The sequence below is a fragment of the Passer domesticus genome, chromosome 24, assembly GCF_036417665.1.
Source record: "Passer domesticus isolate bPasDom1 chromosome 24, bPasDom1.hap1, whole genome shotgun sequence".
Lineage (NCBI taxonomy): Eukaryota > Metazoa > Chordata > Aves > Passeriformes > Passeridae > Passer > Passer domesticus.
This window is the reverse complement of record NC_087497.1, coordinates 3,070,607-3,098,470: the sequence shown is the minus strand read 5'-3', so window position 1 is coordinate 3,098,470 and position 27,864 is coordinate 3,070,607. Positions and strand designations below refer to the sequence as shown.

General features: G+C 42.8%; 1 protein-coding gene across 2 annotated transcripts; it reads left to right on the top strand.

Annotated features, from left to right (window-relative positions):
• Window positions 1-792: 792 nt before the first annotated feature.
• Window positions 793-27,676, top strand: KDM1A (lysine demethylase 1A). 2 transcript variants are annotated; one of them, XM_064398573.1, is made up of 20 exons: window positions 793-1,117; window positions 3,852-4,017; window positions 8,803-8,862; window positions 12,595-12,728; window positions 14,410-14,488; window positions 15,391-15,483; window positions 16,190-16,296; window positions 17,063-17,144; window positions 18,343-18,437; window positions 19,279-19,421; window positions 19,878-19,968; window positions 20,652-20,786; window positions 21,746-21,819; window positions 22,446-22,557; window positions 22,938-23,070; window positions 23,795-23,982; window positions 24,351-24,465; window positions 25,500-25,627; window positions 25,927-26,073; window positions 26,876-27,676. In XM_064398573.1, the coding sequence occupies exons 1-20, from the start codon at window positions 833-835 to the stop codon at window positions 27,059-27,061; spliced, it is 2,553 nt and encodes an 850-aa protein (XP_064254643.1). In that variant the 5' UTR covers window positions 793-832; the 3' UTR covers window positions 27,062-27,676. The 2 variants fall into 2 exon arrangements, with proteins under 2 accessions (XP_064254643.1, XP_064254644.1); XM_064398574.1 differs by lacking the exon at window positions 8,803-8,862.
• The last annotated feature ends 188 nt before the right edge of the window (window positions 27,677-27,864 follow it).

Genomic DNA, 27,864 nt, shown 5'->3' with positions numbered 1-27,864 from the left:
CGCTCAGGCTCCCCTGGGGAGATGTATGAGCCCTGTGCCCGCTCAGGCTCCCCAGGGGCTGTGTGCCAGCCCTCTGCCCCCTCAGAGTCCCCGGGAGAGGTGTGAACCCTGTGCCCCCTCAGGCCCCCGGGGTCGATGTGCCAGCCCTGTTCCCTCTCAGTGTCCCGAGCCCCCTCAGACTCCCGGGGTCGATGTGCCAGCCCCGTGTCCCCTCAGGCTCCTGGGGTCGATGTGCCAGCCCTGTTCCCTCTCAGTGCCCCGTGTCCCCTCAGGCTCCCGGGGTCGATGTGCCAGCCCTGTTCATCCTCTCAGTGTCCCGTGTCCCCTCAGGCTCCCGGGGTCGATGTGCCAGCCCTATTCCCTCTCAGTGTCCCGTGTCCCCTCAGGCTCCCGGGGTCGATGTGCCAGCCCTGTTCCCTCTCAGTGCCCCGTGTCCCCTCAGGCTCCCGGGGTCGATGTGCCAGCCCCGTGTCCCCTCAGGCTCCCGGGGTCGATGTGCCAGCCCCGTGTCCCCTCAGGCTCCCGGGGTCGATGTGCCAGCCCTGTTCCCTCTCAGTGCCCCGTGTCCCCTCAGGCTCCCGGGGTCGATGTGCCAGCCCCGTGTCCCCTCAGGCTCCCGGGGTCGATGTGCCAGCCCCGTGTCCCCTCAGGCTCTTTGAGCGGCGGATCCGCGGGCGGGGCGCGGCTGCCAGGCGGACCCGCGGCCTGCAGGGGGCGCTGCGGCGCAGGGCCCGCGGCGGGGCGGTGGCGCCCCCTGCTGCCGGCGGGGCGCCTCCCGGAAGTGACGCGGGCCGGGCCGCAGCCCCGCGCGGCTCTTTGTGCGGCGGGGGCGATGCTGGCGGGCGGCAAGAAGGGCGCGGAGGCGGCGGCGGGCGGCGAGGCCGGGCCGGAGGCGCCGGTGCCCCCGCCCGCCGCCGCCGGGGCCCTGGGCTCCTCTTCGGAGGGCGGCGGGGCTTCGGAGCGCACGCCCCGCAAGAAGGAGCCGCCGCGGGCCTCGCCGCCGGGCGGTGTGTCCGAGCCCTCGGCCGTCGGGGCCGCCCCTGCGCCCGGCGCCGAAACCACCGGCATCGCCGAGACTCCTGAGGGCCGCAGGACCAGCCGCCGCAAGCGAGCCAAAGTAGGTGTGGGGCGGCCCGGTTGCGGGCCCCGCCGGTGCCTCGTGCGCGACGCCCGGGCCGGCAGGGGCGTCCCGGGCCCGGCCCCGCTCGGCCGGCCAGCCCTTCTTCTGGGGGCCCGGCCCCGCTCGGCCGGCCCTTCCTCGGGGCGTCCTGACCCTGGCCCTGCCCGGCCAGCCCTTCTTCTGGGGGCCCGGCCCTGCCTGCCCTGCCCACCCAGCCCTTTCTCGGGGTGCCCGGCCCTGCCGGGGGCTCAGCGCGGGTCCGGGCCCTGCCGAAGCATACCCGGGACCGAGGGCTCCGGTGCCTTGAGTGCGAAGGGCACGCGAAGCCACTTTGGCTTAAGATTAAGCTCAAGATCCCCTGTTCCAGCTCACCTTCGTGGGCTGTGGGGAGGACTCGTGCCCTGCCATAAAGGAGAGCTTTCTGCAGCTGTTTAGGAACTTTCTGCGGTTTCTGACCGGATACCGAACAGTAAAAACACCCCAAATCCATGGCAGTGCATTGGGGCGCTCGTGAGCTTACACTTGTTCAGCAAATTCTTCTCTTACCGTGGTATATGGATGAGCCTCTCCAGGCTCGTGTGCCGGGGATGATGTTAGTTTTGTAGGGTTGTGAAGGTGATGGCCATGCTCAGCCCACTGCTCCTCACCTTCCCTCCACTGGTGTTGGAGAGCTGTGTAAGGGTGGGATTTAGCAGTGAAATCCAACAGCTGTAAAAAGTCTTCAGTAGTTTGGGTGTGTAGTATGTAATTCTCATCTGTTGTCATGAATAGATGAGAACATTACCGTTGTTTTTGGGTTTTTTTTTTGTGAAACCTTTTCTTGGAAACCTTGTTTCAGAAATTAGTGAAGATTTGAATGTGCCTGGGGTTGGGATGTTTGACATGGAAGCTGAAATTACTTTTTGGAACTGTTTTGTCCTGTGGCATTGAATGTGGCTCTTCAGAGCCATTGTGTGGTGTGATGGCTGAACTGGTCCTTCATATGTTGGAGCTATTGGGTTAGTCAGTCTGGTGCATCTCTTAAATCAAAATAAGGTGGGTGTAGACTGGCTATAAGGAAGGCATTTTTTACAATGAGGGTGTTGAGGCCCTGGCAGATGTTGCTCAGAGAAGCTTGGCTGCCTCATCCCTGAAGTGTTCATGGACACGTTGGACAGGGCGTGGAGCACCCTGGTCTAGTGAAAAGTGTCTCTGCCCATGGCAGGGATGGGATGAGGTGGGTTTGAATGTCCCTTCCAGTCTGAACCATTCTGTGATCTTCAGAGGCAGCATTCCTTCTTTATAGTGGTCTGGTAACCAGTGGGAGTTAGTGCTCTGTGTGGGGTGTGTTGGTGCTGTTTCTTTGCACTGGCAGTGCCCATCTGCAAAGGGTGATTGTCTCTTGGGGCACCATCTGTCCCCTTGGGCACTCAGGCCAGCATGAGGTCACCTTCTCATGAGTGTTTGTGGGATGAACTTAGTTTGGGAAGGTATCTAGGTTAAAAATTAATCTAGGGGAGAGCTTAGGGGTTTTTATTGAACTTGATTGTTCTTCAGAAGTTGTGGAAGCTCAGAGGGAATGAGGGCCAACAGAAGTAGCTGTGTGTGGCTTCAAGTACCTCTGGTAATGTATGGATGGGCTGAGTGGTCACTGTTAATTGCTTTAGAGCAGGAGTTCACAGGGAGGTCCTGGAGGTGCAACAGTGTGAAAACCTGAATATGCTGGACATTGTGGAACGTAAATATTTAAAAGATAGCAGATCATGGATTGTATTAGTGTCTTAAAGAATCCAGGGTTTCCTGTACACAGGCTTCCCAAAGCTACTTTGAATTGTGCCCATGATTGCTCCTTTTTAGTGGCTGAAATTGGACTATGAAAGATCTTTTGGTGAGAAATCCAGAGTTTTTGTCATTTCCTGGTGAAAGCTGACATGTTGGATGTTGGGGGATCACTAGCTGCTTTCTTTTTACTTTTCTCATGGCTGCATATTGAGAAGTGCTTTTTTCCTTTCCAATCAGTAGGGAAATTCACCAGTGATATACAGAACTTTCTTACTGTGGATTAAGGCTTGGGTGACTAAGCAGTATGAGGTGCAGCCCTTCCAGGCTAGTTCTTGGGGTTGCCATGTTCCTTCAGGTTGGAGTGAGTCTTTTTGGCTGATAATTTTATCTGTTTTACTGGGGAGCAGTAACAGAACAAGACATATATGGCAATAAAGATTAGGGGGGATGAGGGGAAGAGGTGTTTCCTGTGTTGAGCCCTCAGTGTGACCATTCTGGAGGGGCAGTAGCTGTGAGCCTCTGTACTAGGACAGGATTCCCAGTAAGCAGGAGACCATACAGGGCACAGGTGGGATTTTTGCAGGAAATCTTGTGTGTGCTTCTGGTCATCTGTGCTTAGCAGATGAAATTCAGGTTTGAACACATGAAATGGGCACAGAGGCTGCTTTTCATCCCTTGGCAGGGATATGAAGGAAGGGAAGAAATCCAGAGAGGTTAAATGATAATAAAACACACCTAAACTGGGCTTGATGAAAGCTCCTGTTACAGGATGCTGAAGACTTTTTTTGTAGGTGGAGGCAAAAACATTTGGAACTTGTTAAGTTTTGTTGCATTTTAACATGGTGTCTGCATAAGGTAACTCAAGCCTTCTCTTTAAACTGTAAGCAATTTTGTTACTTGCAGCACTAATGTTAGTAGCCTGACTTAAAGGCATCTTCAGTGTGTTTATGTTCTGTTGTGCCTTTCACAGGTCGAGTATAGAGAGATGGATGAGAGTCTTGCAAACCTGTCAGAAGATGAGTATTACTCTGAAGAAGAGAGAAATGCTAAAGCTGAGAAAGAGAAGAAACTACCCCCACCACCTCCACCAGCTCCTGCAGAAGAAGAGAATGAAAGTGAGCCAGAGGAGCCATCTGGTGAGTAGAGAGAGACCTTCTCTGAAACTATTTAGCTGATTTGTTAACAGAAATTAGGTAGGGCTGGGTGTGGCATCATGAATCCCATGTCTGGTTTCAATCTGGTTTTGAATAATTGTTCTACAGTGTTTTATTTGCTGGCCCCATATGTGGAAGGAGGGAGAAATGCAGAACAGCCTGATAAAGATAGGAATATGCACTAATATAATTCCAAATGAAGCCAAACCTCATGTGCTGGATTCTCATGATCCTTATAGACCTGTCTTTGGAAGCTTATTGACCAGAATAGCCTCTCTGGCTCTCTGCTGCCACACCTGCTTGGGTACAAACATTCACTTATTCCTCAGAGAGAAAAGAGGTTTGGTTTGTGGGGGTTTGTTATGCAGAAGAACAGATTTAAACTACTGTGATTCCTGTGGCTTTAAATTATGACTCCAATCTTAAGTTCTGGTTGGATACTGTTTGCTTAAATTTCAGCATTAAATTTCAGTATTCAGTGCTTTCCTTATTAGCTTAGAGAAGGCTTCACTTTACATTGGGATGTTTTTGGGTCAGTCTTTTTCCAGAGGCAGCTTTTGAAGTTTGTGGTAGTAGCAGTACCCTATTCTTTACCTCCATTGTGTTTGCAGCTGCCACCATGAGTGAGGTCTGTTGGTATCACTCAGCTGCCTAGAAAGTGATGCTTTTGCAAAGTTCAGAATCAAGAGATTTCATGAAGATAATGTGTATACTCTTGTTAGACAAGAGCTGAAATCTAGTGGTTGAATCTTTGCAGGTTCATCACTGATGTAAGTCACTGTTAGAAAATCAAGATAACTGAAGACTTTCTGGCTTGCAGGTTTGAGAACACAGGAGTGATGTTAGCTTGGGGATACCTACCTTCAGTCACAGGAAAAATATTAAAAGCTGTGGGTGTGTTTTATCTCTTATGATTTGCCATTGTAACCTTTCCTTGTTGCAGCTGTTGGCTCTTGCCTTGATACAGGAGTACTGTAGCTCCTATGCTTGGCTGAAGTACTTGCAGAGATGAAAATCCTGCCACCCCAGTTGTAGCTGATGTAGCAAAAATGGATTTTTAATAGGTGTAATTAAGCAAATATTTTAATCTTACTATTTAATTTAGCTTAGACATGGTGTTTAATCCCTGAAAACCTAATATGAATACACTTTTTGATTTCTCTCAGATTCCATTTTGTGCCTCTAAGAATGATTGTTGAAATCAGTTTGAGGTACAGTGGAACAGGTTTTGTCCCATGAGGGAAGAAACCTGGAAGATGAGCAGTGATGAGCCATGCTGTTCTATACACACAGCACCCTGTTAGACACTTCCTTTGCAAGCACTGTGTTTAGCATCCAGGTACAACCAATTTTCAAACAGGCTGTATCCAGCTGCCTAGAAATGAGTAGGTTTCAGGTCATCATATAATTTCTCTATTCCTAGAAATTCTGTGAATATACATGAAGCAATTAAGTAGAAAGAAGACAGATTTCAAGCTGTCATTCCACAGCTAGTCTTACTGTAATTTTAAAGGTTTCTGAGACTATATGTGTTTCTGGATCTCCCTATTTTTGTCTTTATTAATGTAGGTGTCAAGAACATCAGGTCATCTTATGCTGGCTGTTAAAAGTGCATTGAAACTTCTAATTCAGCCACCCTTTAGAAGGAGGAGGCAGCATGGAGTCTGCTGTGTATAAAACCAGTGTTTATAATTGAGGTTTTCTCTCTCCCTATCACTTTGAAGGAAAAATTGAAGTGTTCAGTAAGAAATACTGAATTGGACAGTAATACTAGTGGAGGATTGCATACTGAAAATCTAGAGAAATTTTAGTTAGCCTGGATATTACTGTTAATTTACTCATTGCAGACCTTAAAGCATTCACTTCTGTGTTTAAAGCCTGTAAAAATGCAGGTAATGCAGTAGAAGCATGAAGTTGTCACATTACAGCTTTTGAGCTGAAAAGCCTGATTGTGCAACTTAAAAATGTCCTGGTGCTAGTGTCTGGTATTTCATTAGCCTGTCCCCACAGACAGCTTACAGTGCAGGGGGTTATTAAGTGTCACACCAGAGGTGACAGCACGGTGCTGGTCTTCCTTGACTAGGTTCCATTCATGTGTTCAGCTGTGGGGAATTCCAGGTGTCCTGGCTGTTACAGGGTGGATTTGCAGGATATACTGCATGCTATTGCAGAGCAAAAGGTGTGACAGTATTTCATGGTTAAGAGAATTTTCTTAGAGTATCTCTTCTCTTTTTACTTGAGGAATATTGTCTAATAGCAAAAAGCTTCCAAACTCCCTTTCAGTGCTGACTGATGACATTTGTGTTCTTGTTTGTCAGTATCCCTTTTTCAATCAAGGAGCTTGCTTCTTTTGTTTTTTCTTTTTTTTTTTTTTTGTTTTTCCTCACCAAATTGGATTTCCATTTTTAGAACTACAGAATATTTTCTTTACTTGCTCCTGGCCTTTTAGTGTTGTCAGTATTCTTACTTTGTGGTAATCCTATATTTTTAGGTGCTGTTTTCCAAGGAACTGAATATGATCAAGATTAAGATCAAGGGCATGGTCAAACTTAGTGGTGCTTTGTCTCTTCATTTTATCTGACTTGTCTGTTTTCCTAAATAAATTCAGTACTCTGTGATACTCATGTGCAGTTATTCTTAATTTTGAGACAATGGATAATTATTTGAAGTAGATTCCCTTCTGGACCTTCTTCCTCATTGCTCTTCAGCTCATGGTCTGTTACTCTGTTGCCTTGAGGCTTGGAGCAGATTCTGCTCTTGCACATGTTCTGTTGAGCTGCAGGAGTTTGATGTTAGCAGGGATCAGGGGTTTGCTTGCTGCTAGTTCCTTTTCAACCAGAACCCTTCTTCCAGGGAAGGAGAGGCAATTTTCACTAGCAGGCCTTGTTTCCACACTTCTCTGCTCTGACTGGGTAGCACTTAGAATTGTGTCCCAGCAATCAGTAATAGTGATGAGAAGAGAAGATTCTGGTTTTTTTCTGTAAGTAAGCTGAGAGTAACTTTTTCCCCTCTGCTCATTGTCAGTGTTAATTCAGGGATTATGAATGCCATAGACTGAAGTCAGAGTCTGTTTAATTTCTTAACTTAGGGGAGGCACAGGTGAAACTCTTATTGCAAATTAATGGCCTATGCTTGACTGTAAATATTCATGTTTCAGTTGTGTTAGTCTCTCCCAGAATGGAAGCAAGTCTTTAAATGTTCCTTGCAAAATAAAGTACTTGCAATGTAGATCAAGTAAAGAATTACATCTTGCTGTTGCAGATGCATTTATTCACAGAATCATAACTTGATTCTTGTGAGGCCTTTCAAAATACAATTATTTGTCACAGTCTCTCTGTGAGTTTTTTTATTTCCCTGCTGGAAGACTGATTTTATACAAGTGCTAACTATGGCTCCTCTGCTGTACTGAGGGAAAATGTCTGTCTTGTTTCAGTTCCTATTTTGTTTTATTTGTAGGTGTTTAATGTTGTGACATTCTAGTTTAATCCAGTTTAGCACAGTATGGAAACATATTTAACTTTCTGTATCTTGCTTTAGGGGTTAAATCTGTAGTTCAAATGAAATTCTTCCTAGTTACTGTGTCACCTAAGAGCCTTCAATGACATTCTGGCAAAATTTTCCACCCAGACTCTAAAGAGTGCTCACAGTTGTGTGTTTAGCCTCAGGTCAGACCTTGCTCTTACCTGTTTGGAGATTACACCTGAGCAGTTGTGCTCTAGGAAGCAGCTGTTCCATTCCAGAGACCATTGCAGTGTGTTTCAGTGCATGTTGGTTTGGACTTGATGGCTGTTGAAGTGTGTGGTTTGAAGGAGCCTTGGTACAGCAGGAGCCAGCTGAGCAGCACTGGGCCATCTCTGGAGTGTGCCTTGGCTTCCTGAGCTCTGCAGGTGATGGGAAACTTCTGGTGGTGGAAGAATATTGCTCATGAGCTCACCTCAGAGCCAGGGCCTCCTGTGAAGTGAGCAGTGGGTGAGGTGTGTTTGTTCCTGCAACACTGCAGCTGTACTCATCTCTCTTCTCAACATGCTCTGTTCCTGCTTGTGTTGCAGTCCTGTTTAGGACTTAGTTGCAGGCTAAGGTAATTCTGAGACATCTTCAGATCTTTCAGGTGTGTGCTTAGCCTTTTCCTCATGTTGTCAGTGCTGGGAATGTTGAAAGACTGATGTCTTTCAGTGCTGGGCGTTGATCACATCACTGATCAATGGTATCATGTGCATTTGGCTTCAAAGACAATCTTAGTGTGTCAGAACACCGATGGTGTATCAAGAGCACTGAAGCCAAGTAAGTGGTCTGAGCCTTTCAAGAATTGGTCTAGCATCAAGCTTAAAGGAAGGGTTTATGGGGAAAAAAATAGGGTCTCCTGAACATAAGAGGCTTTTCAAAATGCTTTAAACTATCTCCTTGGGATATGGGGAGACTTGGGAGCACCAAAGGCAAGATAATCAAATTCTCAGGGTTTGAGATCCATAGAATCTGATGGTATCCATCTGCCAGATCGTAAATATTTAGCCACCAGGAATGCTACATATGGTGTACTTCTTTATTTCCCATAAAATCTGATGTAAAGCGTTCCAGTAACCTGGATAACACTTTAGAACATAATTTTTTGGTGCCCTTAATCTAGGTTCCAGAAGATGGGATTCTCAGAAAACGGGTTTAGTTAGTTGGTGAAATTTAATACCTAAAACGCCAACTGCCGGGCCTTTATGTCCAGTATGGTTTAATATATGGAGTAAGGTCCCTGAGTTCTCCTCTTTCCTTCCACAGGGCAAGCAGGAGGACTTCAAGACGACAGTTCTGGAGGGTATGGAGACGGCCAAGCATCAGGTGAGGGTGGCGTTTGATGCTTGCCACTGGGTAGCAAGAGCCGCCAGTTAGGGATCGATGCTTGCAAGTGCGCATGGGTGTGGTTGTCCCCACTTTAGCAAGAGGTGCAGGAGTTGTGTTCCCACCTGTTTAAAAAGTGTGGGCTATTCAGATTTCAGTTGAGGTCTGTAACAACTGTGGAACAGGGCGCTAGCTAACCTGTGCTGAAATGCCTCAGGCCGATCTCTCATCCCTCCACTCCTCTCCATGTTCAGAGGAGTCTAAACATACAGAAAGCTGTTTCTTGCCTAGCCAGTCTGCACCACCTGGATTGACACAGAGAGCCTTAGAACAGTGTACCCTTTTTTCTAATCTGCTGAAGAAACATAGCACGAATACCTTTTTGCTCCTTTCTTTTTGTCTTTTGAACGGGTTTGTGTTTGACCTGTGTGCCAGCACTTAGCCCAGGACATTGTCTGCTGGGCAGATTCATAGTCTGCTGCTGGACTGGATTGTGGATTGCATTTGCCATTTAGCCTTGGTACTGCTGCAGGCAGTACTCACTGCTTCATTCACAGGATTGGTGTCTTTACTCCTAAGTACTTGCAGTGCTACTTAAAATCTTCCTCCAACTCTGCTGCTTTTGCTCTCACTTCAGGATTAGGGTTTTAAACAAGAGTCAAAGGCTCCAGAACCTATTCTGTACCTCCAAGTTGCTCTTTTTGAAGCAAATAGAACTTCAAGATACTCATCTAAGAGTGCATCCTTTGCTAGTGTAAGTAAGGGAGCCAAATGCTGCTATGGATGTTACCACTTGCTTGGCTATTGTGGCTCATGGGCTTAAGGATGCCTTGCCTATTTCATTTTTAGGTAGTCATTGGCTGACTGGAAATTCTGCATATTTTATATTATATGCTGAGAGTATGGTCTAATAACTGTTCAATTCAACAGCCAGAATCCTTCATTCAGTGTGTTCATCTGCAGATGTGTTAGTAAATCTTTAAATGAGCAGATCCCTCAGGATTTCTTCTGTGGGCAAGGGTATACTCAAAACTTCAGCCAGTTATTTGCTAGTGCTGAATGTCAGGAAATGGGCAAGTGTGTGTGTGCAAATGTGTGAGAAGAGGAGCTGATAATCCAGTCTAGGCAGAACCTTTCCAAGGAGAAACATGTAGTTTCAAACTGGTAATCCCTGTAATGTGTAGCTTTCATGAAATACAAGCAGTAGGGGTGTGAAATGGGATTTAGTCAGCCTGAAATCCAAATCCATTTAGATTTGAGCTGTGTAGTTGCAGGAGTAAATTCAAGGACATTTAGTTCTTAGAAGATCTTCCAGTGGTTGGCCAAATAAAAATGCTATCTTTGCTATTAATAGCTATGCTTTTTCTAAATTCTTGTATGAAACACTCTTGTGCGTTGTTTTATTAGCGCTTTTTTCCTCTGAATACCTGTGCACATCTGGAGCTACTCTGCTACTCTAGTTTTAAAGTTTGTGTATTGCCATGATAGGTATTTGGCCTTAAAAGCCCCCCCAGCTCAACCCACCTTGGGAGTTCTTTTCAAAACTGTTAGCACCATGCTCTCTGGCTGCTCAATTTGAAGAAATCAATCCCAGAGCTTTTCAAGACACTGCCAAGCTGCCTTAAATCCACACATCTGAGAGTTTGCAGGTGTTTGATGCTACAGGGCTTTCTAGCAGGTGCCTGGAGAATCACACTTCTAGCACAAACCTGAAGAGTCAGGGAGTCAGGTTCAGCAGTTCAGGTCTTCACTGACCAGTCTGTGAAAATTGTGCTGCTGACCTTCTTGCTAGCACTTGAGCATCTAGAGCCTTAGTTAAGATTGTTAGCATGAATAAAGTATCAGAGAATTGGTAACTGGTTTGATTTCCATGCCCAGTTTTACAGAATTCACAGCTGAGCATGTGCATTCCTGCACAGGCGTTGGCACACCTGGGCCAGTGTTAGATGGAAGGACAGCAGAAGGGCTGGGCACTGGTTGTTGCTGGAGAAACTGAAGTCACAGTAGAGCTATGGGTTTCCATCCCACAGCTGAATATTAGTGTAGGAAACATTGTTGGTGTTCCTCCTCAACTTCTCCTGTGGTTAATTTTATTTTACTTGCAATGCTCTGTAGCTTCTGTTACTAATTTCTTCTTGTTGTAAAATTTGTGTCAGTAATTATACTTTTCTGTGCCTTGAGTCATCACACAGATCTTTTGATCTTTCCTTGTAAATGAATTTTTGGTTGTGGGGTTTTTTTTGGTTGGTTGGTTTTTTGTTGTTTGGTTGGTTTGGGGTTTTCTTTTTTTTTGGTTGTAGGTTTTGGGCGTTTTTTTGGGTTGTGGGTTTTATTTGTTTGGTTGGGTTTTTTAATGTGCTTGTTTTTGGTTGATTTGTTTTGGGGTTTTTTGGTTTGGTGTTTTTTTTAGTTTCACAACCATCTCCTTCCTTGATTTTTTTTCAGCACCTTTGGGAAGTAAAAATGCTTGCAAGTTAAAGGGGTGTGTGGTGGCACCAGAATTAAAAGCAGGGAATTCTCTCCCTGGTACAGTTACATGTGCTGCTGTACATGAACTTCAAACTCTTAAGCAGTTGTTTTGGTTAGTGTAACACACTGCAATCTTATATTTACTTTGCTATTTATTGTAATCTTTTGAGCAATTCCAGTTTCAGCAAGAGATCTTAATCATACTGTGTTACTTGTGGGGTTTTTTGCCCCTGGCACATATTGGCTTCTTTCTTTCTAGATTGAATGCCCTGTCCTCTGTCCTGATCGAAGTTTCTTCTTGGACATGGGAGATTTATATTTTTCTTGCTGTATTTCACATCTCAGTACTTTGTTTTGCTCGCTGTGCCTTCAGGATTTGCTTTCTGCACTTGTGCTGTAGCACTTGATGCAGCTGTGTCTTAGTTTGTCACTTTTCTGTAGTACAGCATACCAGAGACTGAGGAAAGCAGGGTGCAGAAATGCAGTTACATCACTGCCAGCGTGTGGATTGGTAGAAATGCAGGTTCCACTATTAATTAAGGCTTTCCATAGGGAAAAGCTCTCCTGTATGGGTTCAGCATCAGTGTTTTACATGTGGAGTATTCAGAAAGAACAGTAGGAAATCTGTTATTTGTAGGCAGCACTTGGGGAGGGAGCACAGGAAATGCATAAGTGTGATTGTATTTCATTGCACTGCTGCTGTAAGTATATCAGATATGCAAAATGGGAGTTTAAGGTGGGTTCCTCTAGCTGCAGAAGGTCAGTGCAAATTAAACTTTGAGAAGCAGGTGAGAGGGGATGGTAGATCATGTGCCTGCATATTACAGATATTTTGGCTTTGAACAGGATCTAAAACAGTTTTCCAGTTCTGTTAGAAACTGGAAACCACACAAATTAAGGACGGCATCTAAAATAGTTATGTTTTATTGTTCACACATATATATGTGTGTGTGTTATATATTATGTACTGATATGTGCCCCTGCCCCACTTATTTTTCAGGCTTTGTTGTTTTGGGGTTTTGTTTTTTTTTTTGCTTGTTTGTTTTATCCCCCCTGTAGTGTAGCTTTTTTATTAACTCTAGATATCTGTAATTCAAAGAACTGTTGACTTGGAAACCTGTGTCTCTTTCAGAAGTAAATAAAAGAATTAAAGGAAAGCATCCCATGAAATTGGCCACGGTATCATCTCCTGGCTGCATGCTCTGGCTGGGAAGGGCAGTGTTCCTTTGCAGTGCCTGTAGACTACTTGTCTTTTTATTGTAGGTGTGGAGGGTGCAGCTTTCCAGAGCAGACTTCCACATGACCGTATGACATCTCAAGAAGCTGCCTGCTTCCCTGATATAATCAGTGGGCCCCAGCAGACCCAGAAGGTGTTTCTGTACATCAGGAACCGCACCGTAAGTTTGCTGTAAAATATTGGTGAAAAAAGGCCAGGAAATGTGTGTACCTTGCTAAGACTTTTTGGCAGTTACCATGTCTAGCACTTGATGGAATTTTTGGTTTTGAGACAGTGGGGTTTCATTTCTGGCATGCTGTCATGCTCTTAAGTTGTTAAGAAATGCGCTGTCCAGTTCTTGATCTGTGCTGTGAGCAGCATAAAGAATCTGTAGTGTATTCATAACATCCAAAACAGGGATCAAGGCTTTCTCCTGTGTTTTGGAAAACTGAGGTAATGTTAGAAAAATTACAGTGGGAAAGCAAGAAATATTTTGAAAATTGCTGTGTTACCATATTAAGAGACAAAACACATTATGCACCACTCAGTTTTTTCACAGACTACAGATGATCAAGAAACATCATGGGGCATCGACCATGGTAACACCCAGTGCTTAATAACTTAAAGAAGTTATTTAAAATTTATGTGTGGTGGACATCTTCATGCTAAGAGCATGACTTCTGCTATTCCTGTAATGTTTTTGTCTAACTCAGTTTGTAACTTCTGGGAAGTCATGGGATGTGTAAAAACAGGCCAGAGCATGCCAAAAAGTTTGGAAAACAATTTGCACAAAATGAACAGTGAGTAAATAATCCTTTGACAAATGTGTTGGAAGCAGAAAAGCCTTCCACTGAAACTAAGAAATTACTGGAGAGAGATATTTGCAGGGAAAAGCAGCTCTGCTGGTCTGTGGGCCTTATTCACTAGAGAGGGACATGGAGAAGTTCCTGAGCAGGAATTCTGTTTGAGGAAGGCTTCTAAGAGGAACTCTTCCAGCAAGGATGGCAGAGACTGTGGAACAGCTGATATGAACCCAGTGCTCAGCAGAGCTGCAAACTGCAGTGTGCATACTCCTAATTAGCAATTTGGCTCAAATAGCCTCTCAAATTATAAGGAAAATATTTCTTAACCATTCCTATTCATTACAGTTGTAGGATTTCCACTTTAACTTGGTGTCTGTGAGGAACTGTGGAGCTCAGTAATGCAACTCTGGAGAAATACCCAAATAAATTAGTAATTATGGAATGCAAAATGGAGTGGAAATGCTATGTATGACCTAGAACTAGGCATGGAACAGTAAAATTATTTATTAACTCCTGCCTCTGCTACAAAGTAGGAGTTCTTTTGGGAGCAGTTCTTTTCCAGTATGAATTGACCTACTAACATATCACAGACAATTCTTCCTGCTCAGTTTTTGAACTGTGAATGTCCTGTAAATGTGTTTTTTTGTGTATGTGTGGCTAGTGTAGTCCATGGTTGTATCTTATATTGGTGAAGATGGATTGGATCATTAAATGTTGGAGATAAATAAACCTTATAACGTGATAAGTACTGCTGTAGCTTTTATGAAAATATGAAATTTGATACCAAAAAGACAGTGCTGGCTGATTTTGCCAGCCACACACATCTTTGTTACTTTGGTGTGTTTCCACTAATTTGAAATCGTGTGGGAATTTCAAACAGACTGGTGCACCTTAAGAAGCACTGGAAGGTGAAGTTCAGTGTGGCTTGGGTAGTCCTGCCAAAATTTAATTAATTAGGGGGTTTCATGTCCTGAGAGTATTTGGTAGCAAACATGGGCCTGGAAAACACCTCTCTTATATTGCTTAATATGATGTGTTGTGTTGTTTGTTTAAATCCAGCTGCAGCTCTGGTTGGATAACCCAAAGATTCAGCTGACATTTGAAGCAACTATCCAACAGTTAGAAGCACCTTATAACAGTAAGTCAAGATTTTCATTGCCAAAATGGATGTATCATTGCTGTTTTCTTTCACTTTTGTTTGAGGAAAAGCTGCTTCAGATGCTTCAGTCCTTTGTTAGTGCAGCTCCAGGAGTGGTTGTGTACAGACTGGGATATTGGTTCAGATTTAGTAGAGCTCATTGTCTAATAAAGAAATATCACTAGCAGGATTCAGAAAAGCTGCTAAAAAGATGGATTGTTGCAGTAGGATTAATTCATGTGCAGCTTTTAAGGTTTGCTGCAGCTTCTTGGTGGTTTTTCAGCTGTAAAACGTTATTGATCATATGGTTTTTGGGAGGTTTTTTTAAGACTTAGACTGGGTGTGATGCAAGAAGGCAGTAAAAAGTGAGGAGTTACTGCTTGCAAATGGAGACCATTCCACACTTCTCAGACAAGATCCCAATAAACTGGGAAAAGGTGGAGGGCATCCATAAAAAAATAATTGAAGAAGAAAATAGTGTTGAAATGAATGCAAATATACTGTCAAGGATTGTAAAATAATGAGTTATTGTGCTTCTAAAAATAAAAATGGGAATTCAGTGCTGCTGTAAGTATTGGCATAATACTGGCAAATCACATCTGTGTCATGATCTTGGGATTTTGCAGTCAGTTTTAGAAAAGGTGTTCTGCTGCACTAGATTAAAAGAAGCACCTAATGTCCTGTTCAGCTTTTCAGGCAGGGTTCAGAACTGCAGGACAGCATGGGAGCTTTTCAGAAAAGTTGCCTCAGGCCTCGTGAGGAAGATGAGTGGGTCAGGAGGGCAGCAGAGCTGAGGGCAGGGTGTGTTTAGTGGCACTTGACCAGGCTGCTGTGAATACTGCTCAGTATGGATGTGCTGCTGAACATACAGAATCATTTTGAAAATGTCTGCATTCTTTCAGGTGACACAGTGCTTGTTCACAGGGTCCACAGCTACCTGGAGCGTCATGGGCTGATCAACTTTGGCATCTACAAAAGAGTGAAACCCCTTCCAAGTAAGAGGCTTGAACTTTGTTTCTAGTTGAAGTCTGTTCCATGATTTCTTAGGACAGTTTTAAGTGTTCTTTTTTAGAATTGCAGTGCTAAGAAAATTTAAAAAAGGCTGGAAGGCCATCTGGCTATTGATGTTAATGTGTTTTATTTTGGCATAGAGAAGCCATGTATTTATGTAAATCACTGAGAGGAAAAATTGTTGGCAAATCTTCTGTAGATAATTTGGTGACTGTCACTTTTTAATGAGTTATCTTGGTCCCTCATTTGAATAGCTAAAGTCAGAAACACAATATTGTGCTTAGATCTGTTACATACTTATGTGATTCTTGAATTTTGCCAGTGAGCTTCTCTGCCCTTTTTAAGTTTTATTCTTCTGGGGCAGAAAGAAATCAAGCCATGATACTTTGTTCCCTCCAATTAATATGAATTGCTTTCTTCTTCAGACAGTTGTCTGGAAGCATTTTTTCTCCTGTTTTCTTCCTTGTTCCAGATATTCTGCTGGTGTATTTTCCTTGTCCCTCTCTTAGCATTATATTCAGAATTACTTCAGCTTTCTTTTTGTTAAAGAATTTATTCTGTCAGAACTACTCATAAGAAGAAAGCTGCTCTTTGTTCTTGGTATCTCTTAAATGCAACTTAAAAAGACTGTTTGCAGTTTAATACTGCACTTATAAAGGACTGCTGTAGCTGATTTTTCTCTTTCTTTAGCCAAGAAGACAGGAAAGGTGATCATTATTGGTTCTGGAGTCTCTGGGTTGGCAGCAGCTCGCCAGTTGCAGAGTTTTGGAATGGATGTCACAGTTCTGGAAGCCAGAGTATGAATTTCTGTGCTATTTTACTTCTATTGCAGCTTAACCAGCAATCCTGTTCAGTACTGGAACTGGGGTGGGTCACTGAGTGGTGTTCCAGGCAGTCAGGGTGGATTGCTGCTACTGAGCCTGGCTCACAAGGAGTGGATCTGTCCTTGTGGGAGCTTCTGATGCTTTCTCACAGCTGGGCTGGATAGTCAGGAGCTAGTGTTGTGTGCTTACACCAGAAACAGCTTAAAACAATCTTCTTTCATGATTAGAAATTGTTTTTTCATCAGAAAGCAGAATGTGAGTCCAGAATGCCAGACTAAAGGGAAAGTACTAGAAGTTGTAACTGTGTATTGACAGTCTACAAAGTTTACAAATATATGAAAAATGTATAAAAAGCTAAAAATCTTCAGGCATCAAGGGGAGGAGGAAACCTAGTACATAAGTAAATTTGTGCATGGACAGTGAAGAGATTGGCTTTGGAATCACAGTGGATCCTGCTGTAGAAATAGTGAAATCTGCCCAAATCAGATTAGGCATAGTTTTTTTTATTTCTTTTTTCTTCTCCTTTTTTGAATGCTACTTAAGCATTTTATTCCTTAACTTAGGCAAATTAATTGTGATAGAGTTTATTTGCAGAGCTTTTTGGAAAAATGCCCATTCTGTTTATAGAACCCTCAGTTAAGAGAATACTTGCACCATGTTTTGCAGATGTTTCAGTGGTTATATTTCAGTGGGATGTCTTACTGAATGTAACTGGAGGTTTCATATCTTGCTTTTCAAGGACCGAGTAGGAGGAAGAGTTGCTACCTTTCGCAAGGGGAATTATGTTGCTGATCTGGGAGCAATGGTGGTGACAGGACTGGGTGAGTTCTTCAAAATCAAAAAGACAGGGGAGGAAAACTGGGGGGCAAGATACTGTAAATGTGAAATTTTAATGCTATTTTCTTTCATGGGCAAAATAATTGGGTATTTTTAACTCTTTCAAAGTGTGTGTTCTCATTCAGGCTTTTTGGCAGTTAGAGCTTTACTATTTATGAAAGTGATTGTGATGGGAGAGACCCTAAAGAGACAGAATTTATTCTTTCTATTTACATGGGAAAACAAGGGAGGAGGGGAAATGGAGAGCCTTTCTAAAGAGATAGCCCTTCTTCAGATTGAAACCCCAAAAGTACTTTCTCCACGTGATTTCAAAAATAGTTGTAAAAACAATGGCAAACAAGGCAAATTTCTTCCTATTTATTACTGTTTTATGGGATGGTATCAGGTATTTACATGGCTACTCTGCTGAGAAGATGGGCAGTTGCTTAGTGTGGAATATCCTTCAGCAATGTGGTGAAATGATAAAATACTGTAAAACCCATAATAAACCCCTGTTTTTACTGACAGCCTAAATTTAGTGTCTGTCTCATGATTAGTCTTATTAAATTGCATACAGAAACTGGTTCCAAAGAACAGAACCTGCACAATCATGGAACAACAGATTTCAGTTTGCCTATTGAAAGACTGTAATATTTTTATGTTTAACTCAAAGAATCATGGAATCTTAAAGGATAGGGAGGGACCTTAAAGATCATCTAGTCCCAGTGACCCTTGCCATGGACAGGGACATCTTCCTCTGGACCAGTTTGCTCAAGGCCTTGTTCAGCCTGGCCTTGAACACTGCCAGGGTTGGGCATCCACAACCTCCTTGAGCAGCCTGTTCCAGTGTCTCACCACCCTCACAGGAAAGTACTTATTCCTAATAATCCAGCTTAAATTTCCCCTCTTTCAGTTTGTACCCATTACTCTTGTCATATCAATACTGCTTCTGACAAGGAGTCCCTCTCTGGCTGCCCTGTAGGACCCTTCAGATCCTGGAAGTAGAAATGTGGTTTTTTTCCATGTCCTCATTGCAGGAATCCCTGTGAGGTGCAGACCTTTGGCAGGGTTGCACTAGCTCACTGGAATGCATACACTGGAGCTGGTGTTTTAGTCTCTGAAATTGCTTTAACTGTGGAGGTTTTGTTCAATTGCAGACAAATTTTACAGGAGTCTCTGTTAACTATATAAAATCTTTTCCAGGAGGAAATCCCATGGCTGTGGTCAGCAAACAAGTAAATATGGAACTGGCAAAGATCAAACAAAAATGTCCACTTTATGAAGCCAATGGACAAGCTGTAAGTCTGATACTGTTTCCATGAACCTTTTAAAAAAGAAGTAATATTTCAAGTATGTTTGTTACCAGGCTAGTGGTCTAGCATGAGATGGCTTCCAGAGAGGGAAGAAGGAAATATTGTGTCCCCCTTTTTAGGCATTTTAGTAATATTGTAGCATACCTGCACATATTCTTCCATAACCTGCTCTTTCCACATGAGTTTTTACCTTTGCATTTCAGAGGTTTTGTGGAAGCCAAGTTCTCTCACCTTTGTTTAACCCGTGAGTGGTTTAACAGATGTGAGGTTTGCTCTTTCCAGCACTTGAGCTCTCATCATGTAACAGGTATTTTCACACTGGCAGCACTCACTATTTAACTGAGTACCATCAGTACAGTTAAACACCACCATTCCATACGTGTCCTGCAGTGTTTCCACCATCATCCTAGAAAAGCTGGGTTGGTAGTTCTTACAGTGACCATTCCAGAAGATAAATGACTGTCTGTCTACTTCACTGAGCTATGCCAAGCCTTCTAAAGCCTTGTAATTGTGTAGAGCCATCCTACCATCAGAGCCTTTGGCAAGCATCTGTAGCTTTGATGAGCACACCTTTCTTTCCAGTAAGGAAATCTTATGAGCCCTTAAGGCATTTTGGTTTTCTCTTGCAAGAGAAGTCTGTTGTCATTGTGGTTTGACAGCTCTTCTTGTGCCCATCCTGCCAAAGTGTGACATTGTGTTGTACAGGCCTTGGTGTCTGACCATTTGAGAGAGTTGAGGGCATTACATTTTTTTTCCAAGGGCTATTCTCAGCAGCTGCATTATTTATGAATGAGTTAAGAACCATGCTTGTTGTTTTGTCTCCTAGGTTCCCAAAGAGAAAGATGAAATGGTGGAGCAAGAATTTAATCGTCTGCTGGAAGCCACCTCCTATCTCAGTCATCAGCTGGATTTTAATGTTCTCAATAATAAGCCTGTCTCCCTAGGTCAGGCCCTGGAGGTTGTCATACAGTAAGTGGCTTCTCTCTTTTTTGTAGACTTTCCTATTTTGTGGATGAATTTGCAAGATACCTCAAACAATTGTGGTGCTTCTAGATTTAAGCATTACCCTTAATACTTGATGTCACAAATGGTTAAAGGAGCAAACCTGTCTTCTTAAAACTTCCCTGAAAATCATTGCTGGAGTGTGATTGGTGTCCATACAGTGCACTGACACTACTTGAAAGCTAATGGCAGTTGTAATGGCCTTAAATAGCAGAAGGTAACTGCACACTCACATTTTAGCTAGCCATGTATCCCTTATTTACAGAAACTTCCATTAATTTCCCAATTGCCACACAAGTATTTACTAAAATATCCCATGACTTGTGGTTTTATTGCATTCCACTAATTGGATTGTGATAATAAGTTTTCTCATTAACACCAGGATTTTATGTTGAGCTGACAATTGCTTCTCACCTTTTCCAGATTGCAGGAGAAGCATGTGAAGGATGAACAGATTGAGCACTGGAAAAAAATTGTGAAAACACAGGAGGAATTGAAAGATCTTCTTAACAAGGTCAGATGATGACATTTAGAATAAAATAAGCATTGTGTTCCTCAGAAAATGGCAAAATATACAAAAATGTCCAAAGAAAAATATCAGAAAATTGCTATTAATGCTGTTCTTAAAAATATGTCTTTGCTTAAGGTCTACATAGAAGCCCTGTTAGGACAAAGGTGTCATCTGCTCGAGGAGGAGAAAAATTGATTAGGCAGAAAACCATAAAACAGACTATGGGAAAAGAAAGAAAGAGGACAGACACAATAAACAGTGATGTTTCATAGCTTCCTTTGGAGATGCTGATACTGGCTGAGGCTTTTTGGGGTTATTTTAAAATGTTTACTGTCTTCACTACACACAGAAGCAGTGGTTTAGGACAATTTCCATTATTTTTGCTCTTGGTAAATGATGATTTTACTTTTCTGTGTTTCTCAAATTAAAAATGCTTGTGAACTGCTCTCAAGTGACTTGCAACAGAGTAAGGAATCAGTGATGCTGGGTTTCAGCCGTGCTGTTTAGGGTTGGTGGTATTTACTGTGGCTTCTTGGAGGTAGAATTGAATGCATAAGTGATACCTGCCAAAACCAGGAAACCTCTTTTGTTTAATGAGGTGAATATCCAGTTTACACAGTACCTTGTTGAAATCTGCCTTTTGACTTTTTTTCCCTTTTCTTTCTTTCTTTTCCTGCTCTAAAAAGATGGTGAATTTAAAAGAGAAGATTAAAGAACTTCATCAGCAGTACAAGGAGGCATCAGAAGTGAAGCCACCTCGGGATATCACAGCAGAGTTCCTGGTGAAAAGCAAGCACAGGGATCTGACTGCACTTTGCAAGGTGAAGGATCACATACATGCAGTGTGTCACTGTTTTCTCAGAACTTCAGCAGCCAAAAATTAGCCAATTAGCCACATTTTTCAGGAGATAAAAGTAGCCAATATAAATGTTTGCACATCTCTCACTGTGATCCAGTGCTTTCAGGAGAATGTGATTGACAGTAGCTCTGGGTTCTAACACTGATCTGCTTTGAGTACCTTTAGCTGGGGAATACTAAAGCTCAGTTTTAGGTAAGGCTGCTGGCTCATGTCAGACAGCATGTAATGTTTTGAAGATTAATTTCTCTTAGATTTAGTCTTTAATACAGCTGGATTTCACAATAGTCTGGAAATAAAATCTACATTTGAAGAGAGAGAACTTTTCTCTAAGATAAATAAAGGGGGTTTCTTGACTAAAAGACTTCTTTCTGTCTAAAGGTTATCATGTACAGAGCTCTGTCTTAACAAGCAGAGTTACTTCTCCTCTCTGGGAATATCTTGATGTAAAGATGTGCCTTAAAAAGGAAACTATAAAAGCTGGAATCAGATCATGTCTTTGGTTTTTAAGTATGATTGATTCTGCTTTGGAAATCTTCATGTTCAGTATTAGCTATAAACTTTTAAGAGAGGAGAATAGGAGAAGTAGTTTGTGGAATATGAAGGTCTCAGGACCATAGGAACCCTTAAAATATCAGGAGTGTAATGGACCTTCATGTTCTTCAGTTCTGAGTGTTTAAAGTCCTGAAATATCACCAAAGTGATCTTTTCTGCAGTGTGACACAGCGCTCTGTGTATCCAAAGAACAGAAGAGCAAAATATGTGGAGTGAAAAAAGTAACAAACTTGGTTTAGCTTCCACTAAATCCATGAAGTGATTTTTCTAGTGATTTCTCTTGTGTCTAGGTCCAGTCTGATACTACATGATGTCTTCAAGTCCTTTTACATGTCAACTGGTTTTAATGTTAGCTTTTAATCTTAATAGGAGTATGATGAATTGGCAGAAACACAAGGAAAGCTGGAAGAGAAATTACAAGAACTTGAAGCCAATCCACCAAGGTAAAGAGACAAACTAAAAGGATAAATACTTAGGAAGCAGTTATTTTACTACCTTTTCCCTCAGTTTCAGAAATGGTGTTATGGGAGCTCAAGAGGTTACAAAGGTACAAACACAGAGTTTGAGTTCCCTCAGCTTAGAACTCAATTTCCTTGTTTTCAGAGATGACTCAAACAGAAAAGGTGGTTCTGAGCTAGGGTGATTCTGTAGAAATCCTGGCAGTGATCAGTGCCTGATCTCAGAAGGCATTTGAGGTTTTAAATACCTGTCAGTAATGATAGCATAAAATTCTACTTATATTGGTAGAATATTATTCTGTGCTATTTTACTATGTTTTTTGTTGTTGTCCTTATGCATGCTACTTAGGCCATTATTTATGTAATTTTTAGCTTCCCTTTGAGTATTTTACATGAATTCTGCTTTAAAAACCTGAATTTGCTGTGTTTTGATACTCAGCTTTCATGAGAGAGGTCCAGATGTTTGAAAGAGAATCTGTGGTTTTTAATGTTTTTATTTCTGGGCTAAGGAGAGAGTAAAAACTGACTTATGAAGACATTTTCAGAAGCAATGCATTTACAATAGCCTGTTCTAAGAAACTAAATGTCTTTGTTATATTTGTTTTTTCTAGTGATGTTTATTTGTCATCAAGAGACAGGCAAATACTTGACTGGCATTTTGCAAACCTAGAATTTGCTAATGCCACACCCCTTTCTACACTGTCACTGAAGCACTGGGACCAGGTCGGTAACCAGTACTCAGCAATTCACTGAAAAGTTGAACTGTGTTTATTTCATTCTCATGACAGTTTGTCAATATTAAGAATTTCTAGCTGTTAAGTACCTGCTTTTGTGCAAGTACTGAATTCTTATATGGTTATTCTTTGATGATGAAATTCCAGGCAGCTTTTTGTTAGTGCCAGAACAATCTCTTTAACAGTATTCTATGCTGAAAGTTTCCACACTTATTACTTGACAAATAATCAGAAATAATTTCACATTTGTTTGAATCTCTAAAAAAGGCTTTGAAATCTTTTTTGCCATTGTGTAGAGTTGTTGATTATTTTCTGTTGACTTAGAGGACTTCATTATGACTCCATGCTTTTTATGCCTCTTCATTTTAGGATGATGACTTTGAGTTCACAGGCAGTCACTTGACTGTGAGGAATGGCTATTCCTGTGTGCCAGTGGCCCTGGCAGAAGGGTTGGACATCAAATTGAACACAGCAGTTCGACAGGTTCGCTACACTGCTTCAGGTACACGAACCCTCCAGGAGACTGCTTTGGGGAGTGTGGGCACAGAAAGAGGATTTCAGTGCTTCTGGAAGCAGGTGTGAGCACTGATACTGTAAAACCCTTCCCATGACATGTTTGGGGTTAGACAAACAGCCATGTTTCTTACTGGGATTGTGTAAGTAATTTATTAGTCTTGAATGGTTTTTTGATTATTTCTGAGACTCATCTGACACGGTCTTTTTCAGTTGTATTTACTGATTGTTCACATTTATTCTCTTATTTACTTCATTGACTGAAGCATTTGGATTAAGAGGTCTGGAACTGCTTAAGGCTTGGTGCCACAGGACCTGATATTAGAAATATAAATGAATGTAATGGAAGGAATGTATCTTTTTGTTGGTCTTCAAAACATTGGGCTTGGGAAACTCTCAGTTGGGAGAGCAATGTAATGAGAGGAACACTCTCTAGTTGTTGTTTATTTATGGATATATTTAAATAATATTTACTGACCTGGATGAACCTTTAGGCTTATCCCAGTAAGGCCATTTTCAGATGCTACCTTAATTGTGTTTCCTGGAACAGAGTTCAATGGCCAGTAACAACTTGCCTACAAGTTAAGTGCTGTTAGTGTAAAGCTGTCTTCATAAACAAAATACTTTCTGGTGTGGTTATGGTAATTTCTTTGATTTTTAATCCAATGCTCTTGCCTCATGGCCTATTAAAGTGTTTTTTCTCCCCTCTCCAGGCTGTGAAGTGATAGCTGTGAACACCCGATCTACCAGCCAGACCTTCATTTACAAGTGTGATGCTGTGCTGTGCACTCTGCCCCTGGGAGTGCTGAAACAGCAGCCCCCAGCAGTGCAGTTTGTGCCACCTCTTCCTGAGTGGAAAACTTCTGCAGTGCAGAGGATGGGGTTTGGCAACCTGAACAAGGTACATTGTCACTGGGGGAGCTGCAGCAGACAGAGCTTGTCAGAGTCTGAAATGTGGGTGGGCTGTGGCTGGTGGGGCAGAGGAAGAATGCCTTTCCCACAGCTGTTTTGCTAGGGTTTGGTGATGAAAACTCTGAGGAACTTGCAGAAGTAGATCTGATGGAACTTGCTAACCAGAAGATTGGGAGCACACTAACCTGTGGGAAGGCAGCTGCAGGCATACACCTCTATGTATTATGTGTATGCACTCTGTATTCACCACATTTCCCTTTCATGGCCTGTCCAGTGATAAACATCAATGAGTGTAATTGTCTTTATTTTTATTTCTTCCCTGCACTCTTCCTAACTGTTGATATGCTTTCTTTCTAGGTTGTGTTGTGTTTTGATCGTGTCTTCTGGGATCCCAGTGTCAATTTGTTTGGCCATGTTGGGAGCACTACTGCAAGCAGAGGAGAACTTTTCCTCTTTTGGAACCTGTACAAAGGTAACTCTGGTGCATGTCTGCTTTTGCCAGTGTCTTATTTGTATAGCTTCAGATCTGGAAAAAACCACTTTTTAAAATGCTGTTAGTGTTCACATGTGGCTATGATAAAAAGATAGTATTTTTAGGAGGACAAATGGAAGCAGAGAACAGCACTGACTGCAGACAGTTCCAGGCTGTGCCTGCTAAATTGCATTACTACCACAGCAGGACTTTGCCATTAGTAGTTTTGCTTTATCTGTAGTTGGTGCTGCCACAGTAGATTGTCAGGAGATGTCTGCAGTAAGTGTACTGGTTTTTTTACAGCCATTGACCGGACTAAAAGCAAAGGTGTGTATAAGGAGCATTATTAAATGAGTTACTTGTTTAGCAGATGACCAGTGGGTTTTCTTCCATTCTGACATAAGGAGGACAGGTTTCTCTGTTAACTGGAATGTGCAAGGGAAGTGCCTTTCTAGGCTATTGAGTTATTAAAATGTTTGGTAAGATTTTACTGGAGAAATACAAGCCATGAGCCTTGGATAGCAAGGCTGTTCCTGTGGCTTTGTGGCTCTATTATGTAGTTAACAAGTAGGGTCGTGGTTTTGGTTTAGATGGAAAGATCATGTCATGTACCAATTAGATTCACATTTTAAATTCTAAGCCTTCCTTCTCAGGAAGATAGGCAGAGCAGGTGGACATGAAAGAGAAATGCAGTAAAACCTCATGCTGAAGCACAAGTCAGGTGGCTGAAATCAAAAACAACAATTACCATTTCAGTTAATGTGGTTAGACCATGAAACATTGAAACATCATTCCTGATGTTTTTATTTACTTTTTAGTACACAAGTTCTCTTGATAATAGTACCATGGCATATAAAAATAATTTTATTTTTGTTATATTGACATGATGGTAGAAAATAAGACTATTTTGTTGGATTTGTTTAGTCTAACTTTTTGCCTTAACTGCGGATCCATTTCTATCCAAGTCCAACTTATCTGATCAAAATGTTCAATTTCAATAATTCAGTTGTTCTTTTTTCTCTCCTCCCCCCCAGCACCGATTTTGTTGGCCTTGGTAGCAGGAGAAGCAGCAGGGATCATGGAGAACATCAGTGACGATGTCATTGTCGGTCGCTGCCTCGCCATCCTCAAGGGCATCTTTGGCAGCAGCGCTGTGCCCCAGGTCAGGGCAGCCCTGGAGGGGCAGGGAAGGGTGCCTGGTCACCAGGTGGATGGTGGGAGAAGGAACAGAGCAAACAGTCCACATGCAGCAGGGTCTGGTAATATTTTGGAAAGATTTAAGGAATTGCCATCAAGGATTCACCTTAGTGTGTGTTATCACAGAATATAAACGTGGAGTTCTGCCACTACCTTCAGCCCAAGGACTTTGCCCCTTGTGTTGTTGCAATTTGCATGGTTTGTATTTGTCACAAACTGAGAATTTGCACTTTCCCAACAACTGAAGCTCCTGTCTTGTCTCAGCCCAAGGAGACCGTGGTGTCCCGCTGGCGTGCTGACCCCTGGGCCCGGGGATCCTACTCCTATGTAGCTGCTGGATCCTCTGGAAATGACTATGATTTGATGGCTCAGCCAATTACTCCAGGACCAGCCATTCCAGGTGCTCCACAGGTGAGAAATTATTTTTAGAAAAACCTCAGAACAAAATGATTTTTTTGAGAAATTTGCATACATACCTAAACACAAGTTTAGATAACTTGCGTCTTATGATGAATGATTAAAACCTGTAAAATAATTAATTTTTTCATTCATTAATTCTGTCATCACAGGTTTGCTGAAAAAAGAGCATTTTTATTCAGAAAGCCAGTTTGGTTATGTCTGAACAGAGAATTTAATATTATACCTGTGTTTTATACTCCATATTTTTATTGTCCATTACCATATTTAGGTGAGTTGTAGTGATTTGAAAGAGGGTGAAGGCCAGAGTGAGAAGATCAGGTATCAAAAGTCTCTTCCAAATGGGGAGCCAACACAACGAAGGCAGGGGTCATCTCCAGATCATGTTGAGAGAATTAAGTTTGAAAGCACTGCCAGGAAAGGCTGTGTGGGTTTGGCTTTGAGTTCTTGTTCTAATGATACAAGTCATTAATACACACAGCTATGATTAAAATGATGCCCTGCAGAATGTAATATATGAACATTTATTTTTCTCCCACTTTTTGTGATTCTGTGGGTAGTTGTTTAAGGTCTCAGTCTAAAGAGAAACTGCTGATTTAAGTGAGTTGGTGAAGTTTTTGTTTGCTTACTGTGCTAGAGTTCATGTTCCAGGATTAGAAAGTATTCTTCCTAACCGCATTTGCCTGTAGAGGTTCAGTTACAGCTGGACATGACCCTCTGCAAACACTGCTTATCAAATAGAGCTTTATTTTGTTATTTTCTTGGTAATTTGAGCCCTGCTGTTCTGTGCCCCCAGCCCATCCCGCGGCTGTTCTTCGCGGGCGAGCACACCATCCGCAACTACCCGGCCACGGTGCATGGCGCGCTGCTGAGCGGGCTGCGCGAGGCCGGCCGCATCGCCGACCAGTTCCTGGGGGCCATGTACACCCTGCCCCGGCAGCCCACGCCCGCCGTGCCCCCCCAGCAGGCTGCCAGCATGTGAGGGCAGCTGCAGGAGCGCAAGAGGAGCTGCGGGGCTGCGCTGCGGACCCTGCGCTGGAGCTGCTGGAGTAGTTTGTAGCTGTGTCTGCCGAGAGGAGCCCGAGTCGCTGTGCGAGCCTTGTCTGAGAATGGCCTGACAGAAGCTTGCCACACCTTTGGCTTGGCAGCCTTTTGCAAAGGCTCGGTGTAAACCAAACCCTTTACTGCACAGGGACTTTGACTCTGCAGATACTTCTTGGAAGTCAAAATAGCTGGAGGGATTTTTAGGGTGTTTGGGGGTTTTTTTTTCTACCTATGTGTGTATTTGCAATTTGGTAATTGCACAAGGGCCTCTAGAAGCTGGTTGCTATGAATACTAGCTTAGTGTAGAATGTATGTAAATTTCTTTGTGGTTTTTTTATGGCTTTGTTTTGAAGAGTAATATTTTTGACCAATTCTATTCCTGTCTGGTATTCAAGAATTTGGGGCAACTGTTTGCCTACCTGTAGCAAATCACACCTCTCCAAAATGGTCCATTGGCTGCTACACCACCTGCATTCTGCTGTAGAATAACCTGGTATCACTGAGTATGCCAAGCATACTGGTTTATTAAATACTTTCAACAAAAGAGAAGGTACTGAACCGTGTTGCAGTGTCCTGAGGTGAACTCTGTGTGTAGTGCCTGGTGCTGTACTGCTGACCACCTGTTGCAGTACATGAAACCACTGAATGGCTCCTGGTGTGTTAAACATCCCAAAGGAGACTGAAACAATCACCCCAGGGCATGTACCTGGAATGGCAGTGCTTGTCCTTTAACCTTAACAG